General features: G+C 40.0%; 1 protein-coding gene across 1 annotated transcript in view; it reads right to left on the bottom strand.

Moving 5' to 3' along the window:
- Positions 1-23,688, bottom strand: part of INSC (inscuteable homolog (Drosophila)) — a 206,064-nt gene that overhangs the window by 92,661 nt on the left and 89,715 nt on the right. Inside the window, exon 6 of the mRNA XM_006865783.1 lies at positions 9,894-10,007. Coding sequence (XP_006865845.1) covers positions 9,894-10,007 — 114 coding nt within the window. The remainder of the gene's footprint in view (positions 1-9,893; positions 10,008-23,688) is intronic.

Here is a 23,688-nt window from a genome sequence, read left to right as displayed (position 1 = left end):
AGAAAACATTCAGACATATATAATGATTTACACCACCAAAGGGCATATTCTGCAAGTCTGCCTCCTGGCCACCAGCTCTTAGTCCCTCTCTTTCCATGAATCTAGAGTCCTCACCTGCTCCCTCTCTCCATGTCCCCATCTCTGCCTCCATCTCTGGTGTTGCTGCTTCTCTGGATAAGGTCCTGCATTCCACTTGTGCTCTTCTCCCTTGATGATCCTAGGGTCCTCTGTTTCTGAACTATAAGATTAACTACTCCCCTGTTTTTGTTACAATTTCTACCTTTACAAATGTGACGGTAGTAATTAGTCATGATAACAATTTCTCACTATTGAATCATAAGAATCTTATCACCATCTCCTTCTTTGTTTTTGTTTTTTTTTAAGGTTTTATTGTGGATTGAGTGAAAGTTTACAGGGCATATCATCAGTTTTACATTCAACAAATCATATAGCTTGTTTCATTACATTGATTATAATCCCTTCCATGTACCATCAGTTAACAGTATTTCTCTCTAACCACTTTAGCTTTTTTAAAAAACAAACAAACAAACAAAAAACCACTCAGGCATATATAATAAATTACATCTCCAAGGGGCACATTCTGCAAGTCAGCTCCCGGCCACCAGCTCTTAGTCCTTCTCTTCTTAGTTGATGAATCTAGAGTCCTCAGCTACTCCCCCTCTCCATGCCCCCATCTCTGGCGCTGCTGCTTCTCTGGATAAGGTCCCGCATTCTGCTTGTGCATTCCTCTCTTGATGGTGCTAGGGTCCTCTGTTTCTGGACTGTAAGATTAACCACTCCCCTTTTTTTGTTACAAAACTTCTACCTTTACAATTGTGACAGTCACGATTAGTCATGATAACAGTTATTCACTATTGAATCTTACGAATCTTATCCCCATCTCTTTTCACCAGACCCATCCAGACAAGATGACAGCCATCCAGTGGGGACTGTTTCTTTCCCCCCATACTCTTAAACTAAACTCCCTCTTGAAACCTTGTAAGCCAGTCACTTTGAGCCTCTATTGTCCCTGCATTTTAGGTAGCCAATGTCTAAGTTGCCCGTCCCTATCTACCCTGTGTACAGAGAGAATAGTATTGATACTTGATTTGAAGACTCTTTCCCTCTTTGGTATTTAGAGTAACTACCGTTCTGAGTATAGGTCAGGTTCATCATGAAGATGTATCTTCTGTCACTGTAGCTGTTCCAGTCTGCTTGTCCTTTCTAGTGGGAATGTCTCACCTCACAAAGTTATGGATGGGACTCAGGATTCTACCTAAAGTCCTATACTCTGTAAAGGCATTGCATGAGGTCTATTTCACTGGGCAAGTTGTAGAACCCCTTTTAGGTATTCCAATCAGTTATAGGCTGAAGGCGGGCTTACAAGTTTTCTCTAATCATGTTTCCCAACATTCCTTTCTATCCCACTCAAGTGTCTATTTTACAATAGTAGGCAAGGGAAACTAATATTCATAAGGCAGTCAAGGATTTTAGTATTATTTACCCTCTTCAAGCTATACGTAGATCCCTCTATCCCAGAGCTCTGTTGTTCCAAGATTGAGTATGCATCACTGATTACCTCTGTCCCACTAGGCCTTTGCAAACCTGTCTCAGTGTTCCCCTATCTATCTTGTTCTTCTGCCTCCTCCCCCTTCTTGTATTGCCCTCCCCGACACCCAAAGTAAACCCCCCACCCCAACCCCACTGTGGTTACCTTATATTCCATTAGTTCTTCCCTCCATTTAAAACAGTCTAGTTTATCCAGTAATCTACCTGAACTTCCCACCACCTGGATCTCTGTTCCTCTGTGTTTCCCTTTTGTCACATTGTAATTTTACCTCATAATTTCTTCTATTTGCCTTAGCATATCTACACTGGAAAGCAAATTTCAGAGTCTGTTCTGACATCCATTTTGGTCTTTTCTTTCTTTCTTGTCTTCTTAATATCCTTTTGTTTCTTTCCTGTTCTTGATATCATCCCATAACTCTCTGGTCTCATCATACTTCAAATCTGTTCTTAAGATCATCTCTAAATTCAGGTGAGATATGTTCATGGTCATATATATATTGGTTCTCAGGGACTTGCTTTAATTTTCTTCAGCTTCAGCTTCAGCCTGAACTTGCATATGAACAATTAGTGGTCCGTTCCCACAGTCTTCCCCTGGCCTTATTTTGAATGATGATACGGAGCTTTTCCACTTTCTCTGCCCATAGATGTAGTCATTTTTATTTCTATGCATCCCATCTAGTGAGGTTCATGTGTATAATAGTCTTTTATGTTGTTTAAAAATGAATAAGTCAGTGGTCTTGCAAATGAATAAGTCAGTGATCTGGCAAAATTCTATCATGTGGTCTCCAGCATCATTTCTATCACCAAGCCCATATTTTCCAACTACTGATCCTTCCTCATTGTTTAGACAGACAGAAAGATATAGCTAGATATTTATATAGATTGTGATACATTTGATGATATAAATATAGGTTTAAGTATAGCTAGAGATACAGACATTTACAACAGGAGCAGATGAGGAAGAAATGGGGCCAAAGAACTTGAGGCTGAGAGCCAGGACTCTTGTGCCCTCTGGCCTGGGAGGCACTGAGCCCAGCACAACTATATTTAAGCCTCCGTGTGCATTTGCAATGGATTTTCATTATATCCTTTCCCAAGTTTGTGAAAATGGCCTTCTTAGCATTTTTATCTAGTAGGAAGGGGAATACCCTGAACCCAAACTAAGCAGATTCTGGTCCAAATTCTGACTCAGCTGCTGATTAATTTTGGCTACAATGGGGTAGGAATGGCACACCCCAGATTTATTCAGAGCATTATTGTGTTATTATCTGCAAGGTTTATCCTCCAATTGTAGGCAAAAAAAGTGAGGGTGAGGATATTGAAGATTTCCTGATTAGAAGAGTGTTTCATGCCTTTAAGGAAAGTGTCCCCGGGGCTGAGATATGTGGGAGGGGAGAGAGGAAGGAAGGAAGGCAAAGTGGAAGTGAGGACCCCATAGACCACTGTGGGGTCCCCCTTCAGGACCAGGAGAGACAGCATACATCCCAGAGAAGAGCTGGAAATCACCCGAGCTTGCAGAATCACCCTGTGTTGGCTAGGATTTGTTTAATTTTATAGAAAGCTCTGGGCTCTGAGCCCAGCTATATAACAGTATGAATTATTCAGACAGATTTGGGATAAGCCATTTAACTTGGGAGGCCACTTGTATGGTGTGGAGGCTAGTGGTGGAGAAATAACAAGTGCTAGGGTAAAGGAGCTCTGGTAGCGTAGTGGTTACAAATCAGGCTTCGAACCTTAAGATCAGCAGTTTGAAACTACCAGCTGCTCCGCAGGAGAAAGATGAGGCTTTCTACTCCTGTAAGGATTTACACCCTCGGAAACCCTGTACAGGGTCACTATGGGTCGGAACTGACTCGATGGCACTTAACAACAACAACAACAAGGGTAGAGGTAGATGCCTGCTGGTGTGGTGCTGCAGACTCAGCACTAGACTGTGAACCACAAGGTCGGCAGTTCAAACCCACTAGCTGCTCCTCGGAAACCCTGTATAAGGTCACTATGAGTCGGAACGGATTCAACAGCACTTAACAACAAGGGGTGGAGGAAATTTGGAGGAAGCACAGGGGAGTTTAAGTGCTATGCTGACTAGCATAGGGAGGACTGGTTTTTCCTTGACCTTCAGAGAAATTCAAGCTGCCAAGAGGACAGAAACCTTAGTATAGTGCTTGACACATACAAACCAAACCAAAGAAACCAAATAAGTTATTCTCAAGTTGATTTCAACTCATGCTGTTGTTAATGCCATTGAGTCAGTTCTGACTGACTCAGCAACCTTGTATAGTGTTTCCAAAGTACATCTTGTCAGTTCAAACTACTGACTTTGGAGTTAGCAGCAGTCCAGTGCTGATCCTAAAGTGCCACAACCCATATATACAGTGTAGAACTGCTCCCTAGGGTTTTCAAGGTTATAACTTTTCAAAAACAATTGTCAGGCCTTTCTGATCCAAATCCTATATGTGTTTCTATTAGTATATGGAGTATAGGACACCATGGAGATACAACCACCAGTCTTTAAGATAATCTTGTAAATGAGGAAGGAGGTAGATTGGGCAGAAAGACAAAGATGAGGAAGAGGGGGAGGGGAAGTAGGAGGAATGACTGAGAGGCAATTTAAATTAGTAGTCATGGGCATAGGCTTTCTGCCAAACAGGTAGGTTCAAATTCTAGCTTTGTTACTTACTAGCTGTGTGAACTTTTGTGTCTCCATTCCCCCTCCTGTAAAAAGGGTATAATCATAACATCTATTTTAGAGGACTGTCATGAGATGTGAATGAATTACTAATTATAAAGCTCTCAGAACAGTGTCTGGCACATAGTTAGTGCTATTATCAATACCTGTTGCTATTTTATTACTACTAGTAGTAGTAGAACATGCATTTGAGTTATGGTGTTGGAGGAGAATATTAAAAGTGCCATGAACTGCCAAAAAAACAAACAAATCTGTATTGGAAGAAAGTACAGCCAGAATGCTCATTAGAAGCCAGGATAGCCAGACTTCATCTCTCATACTTCAGACATATTACCAGGAAGGAACAGTCCCTGGAGAAGGATATTACACTTGATAAAGTGGAGGGTCTGTGAAATAGAGGAAAACCAAAGGAATAGCCAGAAATATCACCATAGCAAGCTTATAAATCCATCTTCTGCCTATAACTGATTGGAATACCTAAAATGGGACTACAACATACCCACTGAAGGAGGTTTCCTACGGAGCCTCAGCATTACATAAGACCATAGGTGGAATCCTGAACCGCATCCAGAATCTTCAGAGTTGGGAAATTTCCACTTGAAAGGACAAGCAGACCAGCCTGTATTGGCTAGAAGAACAGAAGATACTTCTTGAAAGAAAGACTGACAGGGAAAATGCAAAACAATATAGGCAGTCCGACTGATTACTACAAGAACAAGAAAGTTGCTCACCCAGGAGACATCAAGGCAAGTGGTCAGGTCCCCTCAGGGCAAACCCCCTTCTAAGACTAAGACTCAACAGGAATACACACTCTGATTGGTGACCACATTAGTCACCGATAAGGGGAAGTGAGGGAAAAACAGCAATGAAGCTGTGAGCTAAGCCCTACAATGTTCAATACTGTGAACCCAGGTGGAGACCTGGTTGGCCAGTAGTGTGGCAAGACCTGGGGCCTATTGTGCCCAGAATCAGTGACATAGCCACAGAGGACTAGAGTGGAGAGTGAAGCATCCAACTGATAAGAAGAGAGGGCATATGCACAAGAACACCCACACTTGCACATAATACCCACTTGACCTGGCTTCAATAACTGGATGATCAGAGCTCAACTAGAAGAAGAAATAAGAGGGAAAAAAGAGTAATCTGATACAATTTAATGAACTTGACCTACACCTATGGATGCAGTAGCTCTAAAGAGGGAACAAACCTTTACAGCGAGGATCATCCCCACTCCCTCCATACACAGAGTAGACAGGGATGGGCAACTTGGATATTGGCTACCCAAAGGCAAGAAGTGACTGGCTTACAAGCTTTTAAGAGGGAACCTAGATCCAGAGGGCATGGAGGAAGGTAGACTCTCCACTGAGTAGTATCTAATCTGTCTGGGCGGGGCTGATGAAAGGAGATGTGGATAGGTCTCTTGTGATACAATAGTGAATAATTGTCATCAGGACTGATTGTGAGGGTTGGAAATGTAAAGATAGACATTTTGTAGCAAAAGGAGGGGAGTGATTAACTTTTCAGTCTAGGAGTGGAGGTCCCTGGGGCCATCAAGGGAGAAGAGCGGAGAGCAGGCCCCTACCCAGAAAAGCTGAACATCAGAGATGGAGGCAGAGATGATGACATGGAGGGATGGAGTGGCTGGGGACTCTAGACCCAGAGAGGGAGAGGGGCTGTGTGCTGACGACTGGGGGGCAGGCTTGTCGAGTATACACTTTGGTTGGTTGATGATGCATGGAGAGGACTGTAACCATGATATTATGAATGTAAAGCTAATGTTCTCCCATGTAAACTATCACAAAAATTTCAATAAAACATTAAACACACACACACACACACACAAAATACAGGCTAGCTGTGAGACAGAAAAAAACCGGAAAACCCCAACAAGATGGTTTGGCACAGTGGCCGCAGCAATAGGCTCAGGAGGAGCCATGACTGTGAGGTGGCATAGGATTGGGCAGTGTTTTGTTCTGTTGTGTATAGGGTCACTATGATTTGGTACCAACTCAAAGGCACCTAACAATAACAATAGTAGAACAGTCATCACTACCATCATCATCATCAAAGTCGATCATTCCCAGCTTTAGAAATCTCAGATTTCATCAATTTCTATTCTACTCCAGACACTGATTACCAGTGAAGGCCTTCACCAGACTCACAGCTAAAGCAGGCAAATTGATCAGAGACAAAGGAATCACTGATTAAGAGGGAGGCAGATTTATAGAAACAGGGGTTTCACCTGGAAAGGGCAGTACATTGTTTCTTAGCTAATTGCGTTGGTGAGATGGAAAGAGCCTTGCATACAGAGCTAGACAAATCTGGTTTCAAGTGTCAGCTGCTCAAGTTACTTAACCCCACTAAGTCATGGTTTCCTTATCTGTAAACAGCATTACTGATACCCATCTCAGCGGGCTGCATGAAGACAAGATACAGAAACTGTGTGTAAGGTACACAGCACAGGGCCTGCCTCACAGAAAGACACCAAGATTTCTAGGGTGGAAATGCACATTCTCATGAGGGTACTGAAGTGAAATGAACCCATCTGAAGCCCTGGAAGAAACCAATAAGAAAATTATTATTCAGAGAGACACATGCATACCCTCGGGTAGCCTTTGACCTGTAAACAGCTGTTGTTCATGGTTCTAGAGAGCTGAAGTTCTGGGAGGACACGGAGGGGACAGACAGGGGCTAGTAGAGCAGCTAAGGAGATAGCAGAGCAGGTAAGGGTCTTGTAGAGATAAATGGAGGGTGTGATCATAAATATGGAAATAACTCACCTATTATTTAAAAATGGAATAGATTAAAGCTAAAATTACATCCTTGCTTTTCCTGTAAAAATACCAGCAAAGTTGAGTAACATCATAGATTTGGGAAATCTTTTAACTATCTTGTAGGTCAAACTTCTTGGATCGTAAAGGAGGACTTAATGCCCTGGTATGGTGCTGTAGGATAAGCACTAGACCGCAAGGTCAGTTTGAGTCACAAGGTTGGTGGTTCAAGCCCACCAGCCGCTCCTCGGAAACCCTATACAGGATTGATATGAGTTGGAACCGACTCAACTCGACAACACTTAACAACAATGCCCAAATGTGGTGCTGAAGGATAAGCATTGGACTGCTAATGGAAAGGTCAGTCCTCAGAAACCCTATAAAGGGTTGCTATGAGTCAGAATCCATTCGACAGCACTTAACAACAATAAATATTTAAAAGGTAAATTTGAGTCCCCAGAAATATTAACTCTTCAGGAGACCAAACAGCATCTTGTGTTTAGACTCAAATGTACGTCCCCTCTGCTTTCCTGGAATGGAAACACATGCAACAGACCGAAGGAACGTCTATATCAAGCACATGGAACCCAGGCCCTGGAACAGACATAAACAGCTCCTATGGCCAGCAAATTTTCCTTTCAAGGACATATCTAAGGTCTTTTCTTTCCCAAACCTACAACACCCCAGTCCCCAGAGGTCCCTGGCCCTTCTCCCCTCAGATCCACACCTGGAGTCCAACCCAGCCTATGTTCAGAACTCACTTTAAAAGGAAAAATGGATCTCAGTCCCAAAGGAATCCAACGGATTTCTATTCGGAACTAATTATTAAACTAATATTAAACCAGTTGTGGCCCAGGCGTTGGAGCAGTTTCTGCAAAAATCCTCCTGCCCATGCTGAATGATTGAGTCATAGAATGGATGCCACCCTCTCTGTCCCCTTCTCCTCAGTCATGTCATAAGTACAAGGGCCCTAATCCCAAGCAGCATGTGAGAATCCCCCAGAAAGATGAAATACCTACCATAAGAGCCACTCCAGAGCAATTAAATCACAATCAGAAAAATGCGCAAAGCTCCCTAGTGATTCTAATGTGTTTTTGAGGCTGAGAACCTCTGAATCACACTTGGATCTGAGAGTTGGACCAGAAGTTACAATTTGAGACTTTGTTGTTGTTGCTGTTATTTTCCATTGTCAATTCCAACCCATTGCAACCTTGTATAGGGTTTCCAAATTTAAACTAAAGAGATATGGGTTCTAATTCTGAATCTACTCCTTATAAGCAGTATGACCTAGGGTAAGGGTCTCAAACTATTTTCTCAGCTATAAATGGGAATTTCCTAGAATTTACTTTGTGAGAAGCCCTGTTAGCATAGTGGATTATCATCTGGGCTTCTAACCACAAGATCAGCAGTTCGAATCTACCTGTTGCTCTGTAGGATAAAGATGAGGCTTCCTGTTCTTTTTAAAGATGTACAGCCTCAGAAACCGTCTAGAGGGTCACTATGAGTCGGAAATGACTAGATGGCACACAACCACCACCACTTCATAGGACTGTGATGTGATTTAACAGAAATAACTTAGCAGGATGCACAGTGGCACTCAAATATTAGCTACTGATATTAGATACAATTCACTTTCCCTCTCACCAGAGTTAATAAATATTTGCCCTATTCTTTTAGATTTCCTTAGAGGCTTAGATTGGTGTGTCCTGCCTCAGAATTGTGTGTGGAGCTTGTTAAAATATAGATTCCCAGGACCTCAGAAACTCTTGAGTTTGCACATGTATCTATGTTTTCCACAAAATCCCTTAGAAACTGTGATTCCTGCCTGGCAACCACCGAGCTGGAGCATCTTCACATGACTGGCACCAGAAGTCTATTCAAGGACATAACATTGTTTCTAATGACATCATCAGTTCCATTCTCAGTGACGATGGCCATTCTCAAGTGAAAATGAAACAGAAGACATTATATATCCTGCATCCATGGTGGCAGGGGCAACATGAAGTTACTCATCTAAAATGCTACATGCCTAACTGCTCTTTATATTTCTTACATCAACCAATATACATCAGGAACATCAAAGCTGCTAAGAAGACAAATATGCATCCAGTTGATTCTGACTTACAGCAAAACCCTATAGGACAGCATAGAATTGCTCCTTAGAGTTTTCAACACTATAAATCTTTACAGAAGCAGACATAGCCTCATTGTACACCTATGGAGTGGTTTGGTGGGTTGGAACTGTCAAACTTTTGGTTAGCAGCCAAATGCTTAACCCACAGCACCACCAGAGATCCTCGGAGATGGGGGAAAAGGGTTGATATTTATCAGTAAAACTAATTGAGACTCTGGGGACATTAGCTTTTTGTCTCAAGTGGGAAGTTAAATCAGAGGGGCCTAGTCACCTATTGGACTCCTGGTGTGGCACTGGGGGTTAATGCGCTAGACTGCAAAATCGACTCGAACCTCAAGGTCAGCAGTTCAAGCTCACCAGCTACTCATAGGGAATCCTATACAGGGTTGCTATGTGTCAGACCAACTCGAAGCATTTAGTAACAACAAAGTTACCTATTAGACTACTGGTGTGGTTTTATAGGATAAGCACTAGACTGCTAACCACAAGGTCAGCTGCTCCTTGGAAATCCTATAAAGGGTTACTATGAATCGGAACTGACTCAATGGCACTCAACAAGAAGAAGTTACCTATTATAAATGGAGACACCAAGACCCAAAAGAGAAGTGACTCTTCCAAGATCACACAGAAAACTAATGCTGAAGCCATCACAGACCTCTTGAGCCAACTGTTTTCATTGAATAAGCTTCCTTTCATTCTCCCCATTTTGCCCCCTAACCATGAAGCTCACCTTGGCTATTATGCGGCACAAAGGTGCACCTTCCTGTGTCAGGCTGAAAAGGTTCCCTGTGGTGGACTCCGTGGTGTAGAGATTGTCGGAAGCATCAATTTTCCTTACCAGTGCCTAAAAAGAAAGAGCATAGGTCTGCTGGTTATTCACCCCCAGACACCCTCTGCTCATCTTGTGTTGAGGAATACAGGTGAGCCCATGTGCCTAATGGCCCCTGGAAACTATAACTGTGCCCCATCCCCAGGTCCACTGTAGGAGAGCAGTGGGCTACTCCCCCATGGAAAGACATGAGTCAGGATGAGGTAAGGACTACCTTTCAGAGATATGGGACAATTTTAAAGGCCTGAGGCACCGATAAGACATTTTCCAAGCTCCAGTCAATTGAAAGATCAGTTCTCAACATTGATGGGTTCAGCAAATATCATTTTATTGTGCTAGTGACTCCTAATGAGAACAGAAACCATCAGTTAAACAATCCATCAGGTTGAAAGCAAGTGAGTTGCTACATATATAACCAAAGAATTTGCTCATTTTAGATGGTCATTAGCCAATGGTGAATTTCAGTTGGGCTAACGGGTTCAAGGGTTTAGTCAGGAGAACAGTCTACAGTAGGTTACTAATTGGAGGACATTGGAGCTTGTTGTAGAGCCAAGCTAAATAGCAACAGTGGGAATCTTGTCAAAGAACGAGTAACTCAGTAACGAATGCTGTGCTGATGAAGGCTGAGGAATCTAAGGACTGACTGGTAGTAAAAATGACTGGGAATGACTGAACACAGGACCCAGGGAGGTCCAGCAGAGCCAATGCCAGGTTCATTAGCAAATAAAATATAACTGTTATTCTTGGAAGAGTTTGGCTTATTTCTGGGAAAAAGCTTTTCATGAATCTTGAAACCACTTCGTAATCAGCCATTTTCACTGGAACATGTGGTTCATTAATTACAAATGATTCCTACCTGCTAATTAATGCCAGTAGCTGCAATTTCTCCTGGTAGACCTAGAGATAGAGGTTGAGAAAATCTGCCTTTGAGAGCTTCAGGCAAGAAAGTAAGATTTCCAGAGCTGCGTTCTCTGAGTATACACCTGAACCGTTTCATTGGCCATGTTCATTAAAAATCATTTAAAATACTTTAATTTTAAGTAACCCTGGAATATGGAAAATGCCCTAAAAAGAAAATCAGGAGATCTGAGTTCTAGTCCAGCTTTCTTTTTAACACACTATTGATGATAAAATGGACTTCTGATGTGGCACTGAAGGAGAAGCACTCAACCATAAGGTCAGTTTGAACCACAAGGTCAGTGGTTCAAACTCACCAGCTGCTCCTCAGAAACCCTATAGAGGGTCGCTATGAGTCGGAACCAATTGATGGCACTTAAGAACAGCAACAGCACCATTGATAATAAAAGTAGGAACATAGTGAGTGGAATTGGAATGAATTACTTGTATCAACACTGGTTAATAAAAGTATGGACTCTGGATCCAGATTGTGTCGTTCAAATCCTGGCTCTGCCACGTCTGTGTGCCTTAAAACAAGTAACTTAAGCAATTAGCTTTCTGTACCCCAGTTTCCATTATCTGTAAATAGTGAAATAACAGCATCTCTCAAGGTAATTTTAGCTATGTCTTCCGGTTACCAATATATGTAAAGGTCTTAGGAAGCTTCGTACTGGTCACACAGAAATCAAATTATCAGCAGCTGTTATGCAATTGAACTCTAGCAATTGAAATAAACTCCCTAAGCCTCTATTGTCCAATTTTCAAAATGATTGCAATGACTCTTTTTATTCAAGCACATGGAATTCTTCACACACACAGTATGAAGTTAAGTCAAAGTATTTCTGCAAAATCGTAGGAACCTTTACTAAATAAAAATACCCAAATGAGAAGCTATTGCTTCTCAACATATTCCTCTATCTAGGTTGTGTTTGCATCTCTCTAGCCCTTACCCCAAAGAATTCTGCACTTTTCAAACAGTGTCACACCAAAATGGTAGTCTTGGTGTTCCTTTTAAATATTGTTTGAATTTGGTGAACAAAAGGAAGTCTGAAAGGGCAAGATCAGAGCTGTAGTGTGGATGGGGTAAGGTTTCCCGGTGAATGTCTCCTAGGACAGCTCTTGCTACCCTTGAATGAGCAGGTGCATTGTTGTCATGGAAAAATTTCTTCGTGCCATTCATTACCCTGGCCTTTTTCTTGCCAATGCAGACTTCAGTTTCCTTATAAGTTCTTCATAATAAGCCCCAGTAATTTTCCTGTGCCCTTCAAGAGAATCTATCAAGATTAACCCTTTGGAATCCCCTCCCCCCACACACAAAAATAAAGGTCTCCATAATCTTCTGAGCGGACCTCCCTGTCTTGAATTTAAGTAGCCCGACAGATTCCCTCAGAAGTCACTGTTTAAACAGGACCTTGTGTGGCACTGTAGGATAAACACTGGACTGCTAATTGCAAGGTTGATAGTTCAAACCCACCATGCAACTAGATGGCACTTAACAACAATGAGACAAAGATAAGTATATTACTGAGAGAACTTCTCTGCAGCCATCCTCTGATCACAGAGACACATTTAAACATGTTATATTTGGAATAAACCTGTGCATATCCTGGTGGTGCTGTGGGTTAGGTCTTGGGCTGCTAACTGCAAGGTCAGTGGTTCAAGTTTAGAGGAGAAAAACGGGGCTGTCTGCTCCTGTAGAGATTTACAGTCTCAGAAACCCTACATAGAGTCTCTAAGAGTCAGAACTGATAGCAGTAGGTTGGTTGGTATGTATGAAGTGGAACCCTGGCAATACAATTTCACTTACCCTCGTGTGCTAACCCTCTATACAGTGCATGTATGTATTTAATCCAACTACATGAAACACAAAAATTATTCTCTGAGATTTGATATCTTTTTTAGGGGATTCAAGAAAAGGTAACATTAACCACCAAGATTTGTCACTTCAAATATCTGTAATGAACAGGCTTCTTAGAACCCTTCCCCAGCATTACCCTAACCACGTACTCATAAGATACTAATACTCATATGGAAATGCAGATTTCATATATTGGGGTCCTGCACTTAAAATGATAATTACCTAATGTTCCTGATTAGTGTTTGCACTTGAAGCAAATTAGCATTACATTAAACAATTCAAACCCAATGTCTTTTGCAATCAACTGCTAATATTAAACCATTTATGTTGGAGAATAATTTCATGTTAATTTCTATACACATATATACAGTAATTACACCTCAGATATGTCTCAGTGAATCAGAGCTCTGACAAAGAAAAACTTGTAAGCAATCTTGCCACAAGCATACATTTGTGAACATATGAGATCATTTCACTTGTGAGAAAATGGAGACACAGAAACCTGGCCAAGGACACACATGTGCTATAGGGCAGGATTGGAGCCTGACTCTTTGTTTTCAAAGATCAGTGAATACATCTCCTCCAATATAAATAGGACCGCAACTGGACTATTCAAGCAAGGTCACTATCCAGCATCTTTAGCAACTCTCTATAGGATAGTGATTCACCACCTGGCTTCCTAGTGCCATCTACAAACTCTCCTTCTCTTGCCACTTTGTGCCCACCATTGTGTTTTGGGTGGGCCCAGAATGACCCAGACCATACTTCCCCCAAACTAATCTCAACTGAGATCATCTCAGGAGGAGTGATAGTGCAAGACCACAGCTGTGAGGCAGGGATATTTCTAAGGGATAATTTTGGCTTGAAAATTCCCCATCCGCCTGACTAAAACTCTGTTAGAGTTGTATGCACTTCAATCTGAGTCTCTTCCTACTCAGTTCTTTTTTCTTCCCCATTTTGTCTCTCTGATGTTAAGACCTGCAGCATGGCTCCCCATGCCTACTCCTGTTTCCTCCCTTTTAGCCTTCACAGGCACTTTCTACTTTGGTGTCTGCTTCAAATGAGCACAGTCTCTGAAAATCAAGTTTATCCAGAAAATCAAAAAGGAATTGGAGAGGTTTCCAAAATCATGAGAAGAAAGAAGATGTAAAAAGGAAGATAGATCGATGAGGCTGAATGACAGAAACACTTTCTTTAAAGACTAGGCAGATATGAAAGGAAAAAAAAAAAAATCTTAAAGACCTGAAGAAAGGCATAAACAAGGATTAAGGAGATGCACATAGATTAAGTGCTCTAAAGAGGGAATTAGAAAAGCAGGATCTAATTTTGTCTATAGAAAGAGTGACTGTGGCCCAGTGAAATCTATTAGAAGAGGAAAGGTAACTGTCTTCAGAAGAAGCCAGGAAAATCTGGTGAAGTCTCTTCCTAAAACTGCAGAGGGAGTTCATTGTCAGACATAAAACAGCCCAGCTATGTAAAGGGGTTACATGAATTGGAAGTAGAATTGACAGGTTGTGGTAGATTAGAGATGACCACAAAATCTTTGCCATCTCTCCCATAGGCAGCTTGATTCTAATCTTCTTCCCCTGGAATCTGGATTGACCTTCATGACTTACTTGACAAATAGAAGTCATCACTTGTCAAGAGTGATGTTCCAGGACTTTTTTCAAAGCTAGATCTTAAGAAGTGTTGAAATTTCCACCTAGGCCTCTTGCAACATTCTTTTGGGATCTCTGACCTGCCATGGAAGAAGTCTGATTACCCTTATTGTCATGTTGTAGATACCATGTTCAGGAGCTCTGATCAACACTCCAGTATCTAGCTGTCCCCTGCAAGACACGATACACATGAGTGAAGCTGTCTAGGACTTTGAAGACCATCTTCCCACTGAATATCACTGAGTAACTCTATTGATGCCAAATGGAACAAAAGAATCATCCAGCCAGCCCCTGCCAAATCCTTGACCCTTAATATCATAAGTTATAATAACAATGGTTGTTGTTGGAATCATTTTTTTTATAAATTAATATCCTGGTATGACCCTGTGGGTTAAGGTACTGGACAGCAAAGTTGGTTTGAACCACAAGGTCGGTGGTTCAAGCTCATCAGATGCTCTTTGGAAACTCTAGACAGGGTCACTATGAGTGAGAATTGACTCATTGGCACTTAAGAACAACAGTATTAATGTAGGATAAGCCATGGACTGCTATCCTCAAGGTTCACAGTTCAAATCCAACAGTTGTTCCTCAAGTCCTATACAGGGTCACTATGAATCACAACCAACTCGACATTAAACAGCAACAGCGAAACTAGAAAAAGACTAAAGAGATTAGAAGGAAACAACACTTAAAGGATCATTGGGTATGTTTCCAGGTGAAAGTTTTGGGAAGTGGAGAGAGAGAGGTCATTGGTGTTCCAAAGGAAGAGAAATCATTAGGATTCTGAAAGAAGGCAGAGAAAGATGGGACATATTAAAGAAGAGATAGACATGATAGAAACAGATTGAATCAAAGCTGGTCTGGTGGGAAAATATCTCCTGGATGGGAATATCCAACAATGAGTTGCAGATGTGTATAAGATCTGTTAAAAACTGAGACTTTGGTCTGACTCAATTGACTCCATTTTCTTCAGTAAGGTAAATACAAAATCTAGTAGAGTTTGTTAGAAAAACAAAAAGATGTGTCAGAAAACAAAGGGAAGCAAAAGCCTGGTAGGTGTAGCCACTGAGAGTCAGCAAATAATGTCACACTTACTTTATGACTTAGAGAAGGAAAGAAACCCACATGAGAAGGGGGACAAACTGATAAGAATAGAAACTAGGAGAAAAGCTTCTCTAGAAGACAGGGGCCTTAGGGCTCAACCATCCTCTAACAAGCGTCAGGGACAACACTCAGTCACTGTGATTTAAAAAAAAAAAAAAACTAAACTAAACTAAAAATGCTTAGGTTGCTTTTTGCTTTTCTTTTCTTTTCTCATTTAGCCTTAAAAGAATTTTGAAAATACATGATGCCTTGTAAAGTTTTAATTTGACAGTTAAGCTTCTTCATCATAAATTTAAAGAATATGGAAAAGATGTAATTTCCAGCAGATTGTAAACATTGCCATAAAATAAAACCATTACATCACCCTTTTTGATGTAGTCAATGGAATCTAAATACTTGAGCAATTTCATTCCACCATCCCACCATCCATTTAAAAATACATAAATCATCTCCTTTTAACATTTGAAAATTATGTATCTTTTCTTTTTATCCTTGAATTTATATCTAATTCCCCTGCAAAATCTAATTCTCTCTCAGGATTTTATGTTAATGTAATACATTTTTAAGCTTTATAGTGTCTTATTGATCATCCTTATCATATATAAGGAGTCCTACTATGGCATGCTGTAAGGTAAACACAGGACTGCTAACCACAAGGTTGGACTTCAAACCTACACCACTCACTCTTCAGAAACTCTCTCTGAGGTCACTATGAGTCGGAAGCAACTCAACAGCGCTTAACAACAGCATCATGCATACACCCACTGCCATCAAGTCAACTCTGACTCACATTAACCCTATGTAGGGTTTCTGATATTTGTGGAAGCAGATAGGCAGCCTCATTATTGTCACCAGGAGCAGCCAGTGGTTTTAAGTCCCCACACTTAGCAGTCTAACACCTATACTACAAGGATGTGTATACATTGAAATGTAACATTTTGTTTTATTTCCTGTGATTATAAAGTTCTAAATGACAAAAACAATTTTTTTCTTCTGGTTTGGGTTATCATTATTATCAGCACAATTGGTCAAAACAATATAGATTGCAAATTTTGGTAAATATAAATCACATAAATATATCTCATAATGAAATCATGGTGTTTTTTTTTTATGTTTCCTTTCTAATTCATTCATATGCTCATGAATGAATATGACGTAGTGCTAGGTTTCATATTTTAAATGTAATCCTTAAAGAAACCCCTGTTCTCATAAAGCCACAGGTGGGAATGGGAGACACTTGTGTAACCGTGTTTGACAACTTTTTGAGGGCCTCCTCAGTTATGGAATCAGATGGTAGTAATCGATCATCAAACACCGGCAGCTGATAACTCTTCTTAATTTACCCTCCTCTAAATTGGTAAAAAAAAAAAAAAAAAAAAAGAATTGGAAACCACTTGACTTGTAGAAGCATTTGTTACCCAATCATAGAGTTATTCATTTATTTTCTCAATTTCTGGGAAGACTTCCAAAAGTGCTTAACCAAGACTTATCAAAGGACTATTAATTATAACCCTTACTCTTTTACTTAGAGTACCTTGGGTTATCCAAATTATTTAGAAGGAATCGGAAAAATCAAAATATTATTAATTTCACTGCCAATACAACATTTAATAGAATATTTCTGTGTGTTCCAAATATGTTTTATCAAAACTTGAAGCCAGTTTTAGCTTATTTAATTTATGAAAAATATCAACCCTACTTTTTGGCAAATATAATTGGCAAAGACAATCCTTTTAGTCAAGCCAATTAGCCAAGTTAGATTTGCTTTCTTTTAATAAAAGCCTGACTATTTTTAATTAAAAATATATTTTGATATATGTTTCAAGAAATATTAAAACTCATCGACATAATTATGGAAGCCATCTTCTTTGGGTAACTGATAAAAACTGCTAATATCAAAATAATGTACAAAGCAATTTATTCTTATATATTATAAAACCAAGATGACCTTAATTTACAGAATTTATAATGTTTCAAAGTACTATGTAAAATTATATATTAAATATAAATCTAGGAATATGAAAAAAAGCACAGTATTCCTTCAGTAAATAATTATGCATATGTACTGAACTTAGCTTTGCAGCTTTAGGGAATAATCAAATAAGAATTGAGAATTAAAAACCAGAAATGATTCAATCAATTTCAGCAGCTGTCATGACCAAACTTCTTTATATATTTACAGAAAAGTAAAAAGGATAATACTTATAATATCTAAATCATCTCATGGCTAGCAATTAATTTTATCTTTTATAAAGAGAAGGTAAAAATTAGTATGTTGTTGTTGTTAAGTGCCGTCGAGTCGGTTGCGACCCATAGCACGTCTGAACAGGGTTTCCGAGGCTGAAAATCTTTACGGGAGCAGAAAGCCTCATCTTTCTCCCATGGAACACCTGGTAGTTTCGAACTGCTTACCTTGTGGTTTGCAGCCCTATTCGCAACCACTACGCTACCAGAGTTGGACAAAATAGTCTTTAGCTGCTTTCTTAAATAATTTACTTCAAATATGAAAAAAATCATATAAAACTTATATATGAATTTTATCCAACATAGATTGAAATATTTGGTTGTTCTCAAAATCACTCCAGTTAAATTTAGAAGAATCAGAATAATTAACTTTAGAGTCTTTATCTCTTTAAAAATACTTTTATTTCCAGTTAATAATATCCTATGGATGGAAAAGTATGAAAAATAGTTGAAAAGAAAAGCTTACATTTACATTTCAATATGTGTCTTCCCTCTCTGCCCCCACCGGAAAAAAAAAAAAAGCTGTTTTTAATGTTTGATGAACTTCACCAATACACTTTCTGTTTTGCTCTATGGAAAACAATGTTTTGCTGTATGGTGAATATTCCTCAAGAACCATGTACCATTTGAGAATAAATGGAGATAAAAAGTTAAAATAAATTGAAAACTGTCATAACTACCCACAACACATATACACTACTATATGTCTGGATTCAGAAAATCCCCACATTGAGCAGAATACAGAATTCCTACTGTATCTCTCAATAGGAATATGTATTAAAAAAAAGAGAGAAAGAAATCCTAGAAGCCTAAGAGTCTTTAATGTAGGCTTTTCCTTTGATGGATTCCCTACCATGAGGATCAATGTTAGAAATGAAAATAAATGTCTGGAAAATTGATCCATTAAAACTATGGATGCTTGCATTTCTCCTAGGAAATCTTTGGGAACCTGAGGAATATACTGAGAAAACTACTTTTTGAAGCTCAAAGCAATGCATCCTGGGTAACAGAAACAAGGCATTCTCAGAAGACGCAGGAATGGAGGTTTGAATGTGTTGTGGTGGGGAAGCGGGGGAGAAGGCAAGTCAAGCAAATCCCTGTGAAGAATTGCCACCATCATAAAAGTCACGCTTTGAAGGAAGATGGAAATGTACCAGATGACTTTCTATGAGAAAAGAGACACTTTTTCTCCAATATATGGTAACCACAGTGCCAAGATTAAGCTATTGTGGATGCTTTCTCCCAGTGGGTTTAAAGTCATAAATCCTTGTGGACTCTGGGCAGCTACCATCCAACTGCAGCCAAGATAATATTCACCACCACCCACTCTCCTTTTCCAATACAGATAAGTGTCTGACCAGGGACAAAATGTTGCTTGAAATCCCTACTCTGTTGATTAAAAATGTGCTTTTTGAGAGCTAAGGTTCTCTGAAATTGGGATTGTTGTTAACAGGCTTCATCTAATTAATTTCTACTTAGAGTAGCCCAATGCGACAGAGTAGAACTGCCCCATAGGATTCCCTAAGGCTGTAAAATCTACCACCACCACATGTCTGTCAGTTTGTTGTACTGAAGTGGTTTGCATGTTTCCGTGAAGCTAGAAGTTTTGCCAACAGTATTTTATATACCAGCAGGGTACCCATAATACAGGTTTCAGTGGAACTTCCAAACTAAGACAGACTAGGAAGAAGAAGAATTGGACTACTTCTGAGTGTTTAGGCACTGGAAACCTCATGAATAGCAGTGGATCATGCATAGCAGTGGGAAACCTGATGACTAGTAGCAGGACATTGTACATTGTCTGATAGAGTGCTGGAAGATGAAAACATTATTAATAGCACCAGAATATTGTCATATATAACTCTGGAAGAATAACCTCTCAGGTTGGAAGGCACTCAAAATGTAACTGGGGAAGAGTTACCTCTCTTAAAATTGAGTTAACCATGAATATGTGAATGGAGTAAAGCTTTCAGGAACTTCATTTTCTGATAGAGCACAAATCAAAATGAGAAACAGCTATAAACATCCATTAATAATAAGAACACGGAATGTACAAAACATGAATTTAGGAAAATTGGAAATTGTTAAAAGTGAAATGGAACACATAGACATCAATATCCTAGGTATTCATGAGCTGGAATGGACTAGTCTTGGCTATTTTGAATCTCACAATTTAATATGCCAGGAAAAACAGATTGAAAAGGAATGGGGAAGTCATTGTCAAAAAGAACATCTTAAGATCTATCTGAAATGCAATGTTATCTGTTGTTGTTGGTAAGTGCTGTCGAGTTGGTTCCAACTCATAACAACTCTGTATAGGGTTTCCAAGGAGCAGCTGGTGGGTTTGAACTGCCGACCTTGTGGATTGGAGTCCAATACTGATCCTACAGTGCCTATAAGGAAGACAAGTTAATACCAGTATTATTCAAATTAACACACTAACCACTAATGTCAGTGCTAATAAAATTGAAGAATTATACCAAATTATTCAGTCTGAATCTGATCAAACATGCAATCAAGATAATATTGGTAATTACTGGTGATTAGAATGTGACGCTTGGAAACAAAGAAGAGTCAGTAGCTGGAAAATATGGCCTTGGTGATAGAAATGATGCTGGAGATCACATGATAGAATTTTGCAAGATCCATGACTTACTCATTGCAAATGCCTTTTTTAAACAACATAACAGGTGACTATACACATGGACCTCACCAGATGGAATACACAGGAATCAAATGGATTACATCTGTGCAGAGAGATGGTAAACAATCTCAATATCAAAAGCCAAAGCAAGGCTAGGGACAGACTGTGGAACAGACCATCAATTATTCATCTTCAATTCAAGTGGAAGCTGAAGAAAATTAAAACAAGTCCACTAGAATTTAAATAAGTTTAAAACCTTGAACATGTCCCACCTGAATTCAAAGACCACCTCTAAAACAGATCTGACGGATTAGACACTAATGATGGATGACCAGAAGCATTGTAGGATGACATTAAGAACATCATAGAGGAATAAAGCAAAAGGGCAGTAAGAACACAAGAAAGAAGGAAAAGACACAAATGGAAGTCAAAAGAGACTCTGAAACTTGCTCTCTAGCATGGAGATGCTACGGCTAATAGAAAAAATGAGGAAGTCAAAGAGCCAAACAGAAAATTTCAAAGGGCATGTTGAGAAGACAAAGTCAAGTATTATAATGAAATGTGCAGAAGCATGGAGTTAGAAAACCAAAATGGAAGAACACACTAAGCATTACTCAAACTTAAAGAACTGAAGAAAAAATTCAAGCTTCCACTTACACTATTGAAGGATTCTATGGGCAAAATATTAAATGATGAAGATAGCATCATAAGAAGATGAAAGGAATACAGAGTTACTGTACGAAAGAAAGAAAGAAAAGGTAATTGTTCAACCATTTCAAGAGAAAACATATGATCAAGAACTGATGGGACTGAAGACAAATTTCGAGCTTCATTGAAGGCGTTGGCAAGAAACAAGTCTCCAGGAATTGACAGAATACAAATTGAAACCTTTCAACAAACACATAGTTCTGGAGGCAGTCCCTCATCAATGCCAAGAAATTTGGAAGACAGTTACCTTGCTAGCTTATTGGAAGGAATCCGTATTTGTGCCCATTCCAAAGAGAAGAGAGGTGACTCAATGGAATGCAGAAATCATAGAACAATATCACTAATATCACATGCAGGTAAAATTTTGTTGACAATAATTTTAAAATGGCTGCAAGAATACATGAACAGTGCTCGCTTTGGCAGCACATATAATAAAATTGGAACGATACAGAGAAGATTAGCATAGCCCCTGTGCAAGGATAACACGCAAATTCGTGAAGCATTCCATATTATTATTATTTTTTTTGGCCTGGAAAAAAAAAAGAATACATGGATAGAGAACTGTCAGTAATTCAAGCTGGATTCAGAAGAGGGCATAGAGTGAGGGATATCATTGCTAACATCTAAAGAATCTTGGCTGAAAGCAGAGAATACAAGAAAGATGTTTACCAGTGCTTTATTGACTATACAAAGGCTTTCGACTGTGTGGATCATGACAAGCCATGGATAACATTGTGAAGAATGGGTATTCCAGAACACGTAATTGTACCCATAAGGAACCTGTACGTAGACCAAGAATCAGTGATTCAAACAGAACAAGACACTGATTTAGAATCAGGAAAACTGCACATCAGAGTTGTCTTTTTTCACAGATTTATTCAATCTGTATGCTGAATAAATAATCTGAGAAATTGAATTACATGAAGAAGACCATGGCATCAGGATTGGAGGAAGACTCATTAACAGCACACAAATCTGTGTTGAAAGACGCACAACCAGAATACTCCTTAGAAGCCAAGATGGCAAGACTTCATCACTCATACTTCAGACATATTATCAGGAGGGACCAGTCGGGAGAAGGACATCACGCTTGGTAAAGTGGAGGATCAATCAAAAAGAGGGAGACTCCCAACCAGATGGATTCACACAGTGGCAGCTGCAACAGACTCAAGCATAGCAACTGTGAGAATGGTAGAGGACTGGGCAGCATTTTGTTCTGTTGTGTAGAGGGTCGCTATGAATAGGAACCAACTCAATGGCATCTAACAACAATGGGCAAAATATTGAGTGCTGTAGAAAGCATCAAAGAAGATGGAAGCTATACACAGATACACTGTACCGAAAATGAAGAGTCAATGTTTCACCATTTCAAGAGGTAGCATATGAGTAAGAAACAATGAAGACGTCCAAGCTGCACTGAAGGCATTGGCCAAAGCAAGACTTCAGGAATTGACAACAGCAAATGGAAATCTTTCAACAGAATAACTGACGAAGCACTAGAGGTGCTCACTCATCTATGCCAAGAAATTTGAAAGACAGCTACAGTGTTAACAGACTGCAAAGAATGTGCCCATTCCGAGATAGATTGACACAGTGGCATCAACAATGGACTCAAACATGACAAGACCCCCAGCAAGACTGACTGGCACAGTGACAGCAGCAATGGGCTCAAGTGTAACAACAATTGTGAGGATGGCACAGGACCAGGCAGTGTTTTGTTCTGTTGTGCATAGAGTATCCATGCGTCGAAGCTGTCTTGATGGCACCTAACAAAATTGGTGTGCTGCTGCGGATGTGCAGGACTGCAAGATTTGTTTGAACCACAGGGCTGGCGGTTCAAACTCACCAGCTGCTCCTTGGAAACTCTATACAGGGTCACTATGAGTCAGAATTGACTCAAGAGCACTTTACAACAATGGTAACAACAAAAATAATCCATTCAAACTCCACTATCCTATATCTGTTGTCCTTTGGTGACCCCAAAACACAGATTCTTGGGGATAGCAGAGTATCACTCACTTAGACAAAACACCCCCTGCTTCTCCAGCTATTCATCACATACCTTGCCTTGCTCAGCCCTCCTCCCATCCTCCTGGGAACCCTCTCTGGGCACAATTATTGTCAATGGAACCGGACCAGTGCAGAGAAAGGGTAGATCATCAGTGCTTTTATTATGAGCACAAAGAGCTCTGGTGACACTATGGATTAGGCGTTGGGCTGCTAAATGCAGGGTCAGTGGTTCAAACTCACCAGCAGTGCTGAGGGAGAAAGACAAGGTTGTCTTTGTTTGCTCTCATAAAATGTATAGTCTCAGGAACTCTGCACAGGGTCTCTATGAGTCAGAATCTACCTGATGACAGTGATTTTGGTTTTGTTTGTTATAAGCATTGTTCTACCACTTATGAATTGAGGGCATGGGAGCCAGTCAGGGGTCTTCCTCTGCTTGAGAGCTTTTGTAGTTCCCCTAGTGCAGGTTAATGCACTGCACTTCAAAGGTGGTTTGAACCACAATGTCAGCAGTTCAAGCTCACCAGGCACTCCTCAGAAACCCTATACAGGGTCGCTGTGGATTGGAACTGACTC

The sequence above is a fragment of the Chrysochloris asiatica genome, unplaced genomic scaffold (assembly GCF_000296735.1).
Source record: "Chrysochloris asiatica unplaced genomic scaffold, ChrAsi1.0 scaffold00083, whole genome shotgun sequence".
Classification (NCBI taxonomy): domain Eukaryota; kingdom Metazoa; phylum Chordata; class Mammalia; order Afrosoricida; family Chrysochloridae; genus Chrysochloris; species Chrysochloris asiatica.
This window is presented reverse-complemented; position numbering and strand designations above follow the sequence as displayed.